This window comes from Vombatus ursinus, unplaced genomic scaffold (assembly GCF_900497805.2).
Source record: "Vombatus ursinus unplaced genomic scaffold, bare-nosed wombat genome assembly UNPS02011916.1, whole genome shotgun sequence".
In the NCBI taxonomy this organism is placed as follows: domain Eukaryota; kingdom Metazoa; phylum Chordata; class Mammalia; order Diprotodontia; family Vombatidae; genus Vombatus; species Vombatus ursinus.
In genome coordinates, this window is record NW_020951694.1 from 171,460 (window position 1) to 178,784 (window position 7,325).

The window sequence follows — 7,325 nt, forward strand, 5'->3', positions numbered from 1 at the left end:
TTTTTTTTTTTTTGGTGAGGCAATCGGGGTTAAGTGACTTGCCCAGGGTCACACAGCTAGTACTTGTCAAGTGTTTGGTCTGAGGCTGGATTTGAACTCAGGTCCTCCTGACTTCACTCCCTCTGTATTCCTACTGTATTCCTAGCAGCACATATTCAGTCAGCCTCCAAGTCATGTTTTTTCCTACCTATGAAATTCGATTCTTTTTGTTTTCTACTTCCCCTACCACCACCGATGTTCAGGTTTTCATTATGTCACTCAATTCAGCAAACATTTATTAGGCATCTACTGTGTAAAAGGCACCATGGTAGCTACTAGGCCAGAATACAAAGACAAAAACAAAACAATCCCTGTCCTCAAGGAACCTAAGTTCTCCTGGTGTGCTACAATACGTATGCAGATAAATACAAAATAATTTTAGGAAGACAAATGCTAGTAACTGAGGATGTGGGTGGAACCAATAAAAGCCTCTTGTGCGAGGTGGCAATTGAGTTACACTCATACACATGTATGGCAGATGTCTCTTTTAAGCCCCTTTCATAAGGAGCTCTTAATGATGAAAAGAAAAAGTGTTTTTGTGTAAAGGAAGAGACTTATATTGATCATCAAATGATATGGTATACTGCCACTGTTATGGATGAACATTTTATGTTTAATGAGTAAAAGAACCTTTATTTTAATATAAACTGTTAAAATATGTGTATGAAGAATCATAGCTTTCAAATGGGATTTGGGCAGTTTGGGAGAGAAAATGTTATGCGCTATAGATTTGAGGACTCAGATCACTTTGTTAGCAATGTGGCCTGATGCCTGGCTTGTATGGGAACAGTTTAATGTCAAAGAGGCAGATTTTTTAATATATTAAAAAGCAGAAAAATTAAGTGTGAAGAAATATAGTTTTGAGGGCACCAAAGAGGCAGGCTACCTTGTTGGAGACTTTGGAGCAGGGCAAGATGGGTACATCCCCTAATTTGCATATGTATGTTTTACATATGAGAGACTAAGAAAACGAAAAATCATTTAAACACTTGGAGCCTGAGTTATGATTTTTTAAAAGACTCGATTTAATTGTGGGAGTTAGGATTTTTTAAAAAGTGAGTCCCTGAGAATCAGATGGTTCTCATTTAAGCCATTCTAGACAGCCAAAGAGAGCAAAACTCGTAAGAACAGTAATAGCGGGGAAGGGGAACCAGAGAAGTGAAGACACCACACCACAGGAGGGCAGAAAAGCTGCTCTGCCTGAGCTGGGCCGAAGCAATCAGCTGAGAGCGTCAGCTGACTGACTCCTGATTAGACAGAGAAGTGACGTTTTTAGCCATGAGCTACAATGGCAGACACAGCCCTTCAGCGCCACTTAGAGCTGGAGAGAGGTGAAGCTTTTCAGAAGGGCTTGTTGTTCTCTACTGCCACCTCTGGCTTAAGAAAGAAAAGCAGAGGGGGTTTGGAAGGCTATGGAAAATTCTGGTGGCCCAGTGGGATTAAAAGAGTGAATCTTAAATGTGGCTGTGAGCTCCTTTCTGATTGGACAGTGCAGCATCTAGGTGGGTGGATAACTGATAGGGCTGATTTGTATAGCCAGCCCTGAGATAGCCAGTCTGATAAGCTTGGCTGTGGTCTGGCTTAGAGAGAACCACTATTCATATTAAGAGTTAGCCCTTTTTAAACACCCTGTTAAGAACGATGGTTAATAGTGAGAGCTTATAAAATCAATGTTCAACTAGATGAAAAGCGTGTGTATTGCAATGTATTTTATTACTTATGTATTTGTTTTAATAGATTAGTATCTATTGTGAAAGGCTGGCTGTGAAGATAAACACAGATGGAGGGCTCAAGAGTTAAGAGTCCTGAGTAGGAAAAGTATATTTTTCCTCAACAAGGTTACCCTGGGCCCCTAAGAGGGTTTGGATGTAACCATGTGGTGGTGGCCTATCTTTGGGAACTGGGACCTGCTACTTTAAGAACAGGTTCAAAGAGTGAGCAAAACCCAGAGAGAAGTGGCATGTTTCACACACCTAGCTGAGATGTATAAAGCCCCAGGCGTTATGTAGTAGGAGGGATGATGTTGCACAGCGCCTGTAGTTACCAGACCTCAACATAACACACACTTATCTCATTACATTGTGGGGACACTAGAACAGACTACACATGCATTACAGCTGGTACACAAAAAAAACACAGAGGTGGGAGAGAGAATTCACATACAATGAACAGCTAGCAGGCCAGTCTGACTAGAACTAGGAAAGCTAGGCTGAAGCCAGATTGTGGAAGGTTTGAGGTATGAGGAAATAAGGAGCCACTAAAGATTTCTGAAATTTTTGACAAATGTGTTTTACATCCTAAAATACAAGGTGTGTATTTTAGAAATACCAATTTGGCAGGTGTGTGGAAAATGGATTGGAGGGGGAGAGACTGGAAACAATAGTCCAGATGACAGGTGATGAGGTCCTGAACTAGGGTTGATGCTATATGAGCCAAGAGAATTGGGCAACGTGAGAGATGTTAACAGAACTAGAATTGACAAGCCTTGGCAACTGATTGGATATGGGGGTTGAGGAAGAAGTTAAGAGTCAAGGCTGACACTAAAGTGAACTGGGTATCTGTTAAATTAGAGGTGTTCTCAACAGAAACAGAAAAAGTTTGAAAGAGAGATGGTTTTAGAGGAAAATATAATACATTCTGTTTTGGAAATATTAAGTTCAACATGTCTACAGATCATCCAGTTGGAAATATTCAATAGACAGTAGGTCTTTTTTTCCCACCTGATTTCACGTACTTTCTTACATGTATTTACCCTGAACTCCAGCTGCTCTGAATGACTTGCTGTTTCCTTACCTCATCTACCCTTTCTTGTCTTTGTGACTTTGCTCCTTCATCTTCTCACATGCCATTCAACCCATCTGTGCTGGCCCCAACTTCGAGTCCCCGCATCTACTGCAAGCTTTGGCTTCTGTGGCCAAAGAACCATCTGACCTCCAGAGACCAAGCCCTGAGGGAACTGCTCTATTCAAAGTGAGATATCCAGATTGATGATCAAGTAAGAGCAAATTCACACAGCCCAAGCCATGCTTCAAATCAAATCCAGCTGTCCACCTCAGCCAATTCTTGCTATCCACTCAGGCCAGCACATACCCAACCCCCTCAGTAATTAAATCAATACAACCATTGTTTCTAGAAGTCAATGCCCTGTCCTACAGCTCCACTTTCAATCCTTAGAACTTCCCAAACTAAAACACCCTTCCCTGGTCATTACTCCCCTATCTGTGTTGTCTTCCCCATTAGAATGTGAGCTCCTCTAGGGCAAGGGTTGTCTCGTTTTCATATTTGTATCTTCAGCACTTAGCACTGGCTTGCTTAGTAAGGATTTAATTGTTTTTCATTCAACTCCTCTAGCTGAAATACACCGTACCTTTCTTCATTTTGAAATATTTCCCTTATTTCATGACCCATTTTAAATACTACTTCCTCTGAGAAATCTTCCATTATCCCCTCAGTGTTCTTTCATCTGAACTCCAATAGCACTTTTCTTGCCTTTTCTTATGTATTTCAAATGTTCTCTCCCTTCTCAAATCTTCCTGGTGTGCTTTTTCTCATTTATTCTATCATGTTCTACCTTATATTACATCCACCTGTGTGCATGTCATACCTCCTTTCCCACCCTACTCCAGTCTAAATTAGTTTTGTTTTTATTTTTGTGTTTTCTATGCCTTGCACAAAGTAGGGACTTAATAAACTGAATATTTTTCATTATAGTTGTCTGTGTACATGTTTTATCTTCCATATTAGATTCTAAGTTCCTTTGAAAACAGGGACTATGTCCTACTAATATTTCATATCTCTTCTCAATACCTAGAATAAGGCAGTTGAGGTGGAAGATGAAAGTGGCAGCTGTGATACTGCTTGGCAGGGCTACAAGATAAATAAGGCAAACCCGGTCAGGTCCCTCCAGAATGTCCAAGGTTTCCTCTATCACAATTGTGTCCCTTTTCTTACCAGCCAGTATGTGCAGGGCCCCCGCAGTAGCAGCCAGCCTGGCCTTACCCTCAGATGTCAGAGACCCAATTTGTGTACATTGCAGGCCAACAATGCCTAGAAAGACGCCCAGGGAACTTAAAATGATGCCTGTGATCATGAGTGCCCGGCAAGCCTGGATGGTTCCTGGGGGGAGAGAGAGGTAAAGGGAAGGTCATAATAGTTAGCCCCATGCCTATATGCCCCATTCTCATCCTCTCAAAGAAGCCCATTTCTGCCTTCCTTCAGCCCCTATTGCAACTTTAGCCCTTGCAGGACCTGTAGAACAAAGGAAATACAGCAGGTTCTCCTCCCCTGGGCCCAGCTTCCCAGCCTGAGCCCCCACTTTCCCCATGAGCTCCCTATAATAGCCCCTTCCTTCCTTACAATGGTTCATCCCACCAGTTCTGACCCCAGGATTCAAGAAAACCCCCATAGCACTTTGAAGTGTGATCTTTGTCTTCCTGTAAAAGAGAGGTGGGTCAACAACAGTATCCTGCGGCTGAGGTAATAAGTATTATCCCTTTCCTAATCTAAAGCATCACGTTTTCAGGAACTATCTAGGAGCACCACCTATCTCCTTGACTTTCTCTCTCCTTTCTCTCAACAATTGCCCGATACTCCTAAGGACCTTGGCCCCCTCTCCTGGGGTGGGGCAGAGCTGCTGCTGAAGGGAGTAAGAGACTGGCTTACAGCCAGGAAAGAGACTACAGAACTAGGGGGGAGGGCAGGGAAAGGTAGAAGGAGGGACAAAGTACTCTGGGAGTACCCACTCCCATTCTAAGCCCTTCACTTCCCTCCTCGGTTTCAGTCCCCTTTGTATGACTGCTCTCCATTCCTCTCTCCACCTTCTCATGAGACCCCCTTTGCCCTCAACTCTGGACCCTCAAAGCTTTGGTTCTGAGGGGGAAGAAAATAATCTCAGACCCATAACTGTCAAGTGCTGAAGATACCTTAAAGACCATCTCTCATCCAACTTCCTCATTTTCACAAAAGAGGAAGTTGCACCCCAGAAAAGGGAATGGACTTATCCCAGATTTTGCAGCAAATTAGATCACAGACTATGTCAACAGTAATTGCAACACAGGGATGGGGTGACAACCAGGAGGGGCTCCCCACCTCAAACAGCAGGGTAAGGAGATAAACAGCTCCTCCCTCCCTATCATCCCTAGACAGCAATATGGTCACACTCCTACCAGAAAAACCTGATCCTTCGTAGACCCACAGAGATAAGAGGTAGTCTTAAAGACTATGGCAAAACTAGCATCCTTCCTAGAGAACATTATTATAGGAGATATAATGATACAAGAGACTTGGTCTGGGAATTGAGAAAACTGCTCAACCACTATCTTAGTGTATGATTTGGGCTTTGGTATTCTTAACCATAATGAGTCCGTTCCAGCTCTGATGATCTGTAGTCCTAAGGTCCTTGGGTATTAAAGACAGCTTCCAAAAGGGATTCTGGGAACAGAATTATGCTTCTACCATTCTATTTCTATTCAGGGGAATAACCTGAGGAACTATCTCCCAAGAGGGGAGCAATGTCCCACCAGAGCACTGGAGAGAATCTGGTGTGGGTGGGGTGAATCTGGGTGAAGCTCCTGAGATGCTCAGAGGCTGCAATAAAACTGTCCCTAAGAGTCTGTAAAATGCAAGATTCCTCCTAGGGAATAAACAGGTCTTGGAAGCTAAAGTGAAGCTTGAAAAACAGGAAGGCAGGACTTGAGACTTGGGCCTGTAGTGATGTTATATGTGAGAAGGTAAAGGCCACAGGATATCATTTTAACCTGCACTCTACTCCTCTTCCACCTAGGAGAACTGTTTTAGGACCCATAAGGAAAGTTATCACATTGTGGACACAGCAACCTGTAGTGAGCCTGGGAAACTGCCACAGAATCCTGAGAGACCCTTCTGATCGTCTGTGGACATACAGTGAGGACCACTCCCAGGCCACTGAGGATAGTGAGAGCTGAGAGTCATTCCCTCTGAATATAGTATGAAGTTATAGAACCAAAGAATATCAGAGCTGGAAGGTGTCTACAGGTGCATCTATCCCTATCATTATTGTGAACTTTCAAGGTTATAGAATGACAGATGCCATTCAAGGTACCACTATTATTCCCTAACCCAAGTGCAGTGAGAGTCACAGCAGGTTATGCAACATGCCTAGCCCAGACACAGGGCTTCTCACCAGTAATTTCTGGCCACCGTCCCTGCCCCTCAAGGCATAGTACAGGGCTATATCAGTCAAGGTAAAATGTGAGGCTTGAGAAGCAGGTGCTGCCCTCCCCACTCCCCATCTGTAAAACAGAGGGTCAAAACTTGAAGAGACCTTAAAACATAAAACAAAGAGTCAGAGCTCTTGGAAATCTTCCCCCATTTACTCTTCCCCCATTTTATAAAAGAGGAAATTAAGGTCCAAAGAGGTTGCACAGAAAAAGCTGGGTGCGGTGCCCAAAATCATTCAATATCCTTCCTTTTACACCAAGCTGCCTGCCAGACACGATGCTTTCCCATTTTTCTCCCTTGCAGAGTACAGGATATAACCCTAATAATGTAGATTCCAAGCTGAAAAGGACATTAGAGATCATCTAATGCTAAATCTTATATACAGAAGAGAAAACTAAGGCCCAGAGATTAAGTGACTTTCTCAAGGACACCTAGGTAGTAACAGAAATGGAATTCAATCCTGTTCCTCCCCATTCTGGGGCTCCTTTTTTCTAGTGAAGTGTCCCTTCCCCCCTTCCCCCCACACCAAAAATTGTACCAGACAGGGCAAGCAAGGAGGGAAACTCCCGGCAGTTGTAGACACCAGTGGAGTCTGTGGCGCAGCTGTACCAGAGGTTCTCAAAGATGGTCGATGTTGTAATGACATTGCCATAGATAGAAGACACACGCCAATAGCCGTTGGGAAGTGTCACTCCAAGCATCAGCAGCCCCAGTGCACCCAAGAAGAATCCAAGTATCTCTACAGCAACTGACATGATGGGAAGACGGAAGTCTAGGGGGATCTGGGAAGCAGAGAGACTAGAGTCCGAGCCTCTGCATACCCCAAAAGGTGGAACCCCAAGAAAGCAAACAAAAACTGCAAGCCAGGAACCTGGGTGAGGGGACGATAAAGGGGCAGGGGGAGGAGCTCCCTTTTAGTCTGACTGGGGTTCTCTCTCTCTTCACGTTGAGTTTTTCCAATGTCTCCTTCTCTGTTCTCTTTTGGGGGCTCTTCTCTCTGCCAAGTTTCTGTCTCTGACTCTTTGCTCTCAGGTTAGTTCCAGGACTGAGCAGAGAGAGCTATAGCTGCTGACAACAGAGATGAGATG

General features: G+C 43.8%; 1 protein-coding gene across 1 annotated transcript; it reads right to left on the reverse strand.

The window, feature by feature from the left end:
* Positions 1–1,134: 1,134 nt before the first annotated feature.
* Positions 1,135–7,271, reverse strand: CLDN15 (claudin 15). The gene is made up of 3 exons (XM_027857058.1): positions 6,776–7,271; positions 3,847–4,155; positions 1,135–1,286 (listed from the first exon to the last, which is right to left on the reverse strand). Exons 1-3 carry the CDS (start codon positions 6,990–6,992, stop codon positions 1,135–1,137), a joined length of 678 nt encoding a protein of 225 aa, XP_027712859.1. The 5' UTR covers positions 6,993–7,271.
* Positions 7,272–7,325: the final 54 nt, after the last annotated feature.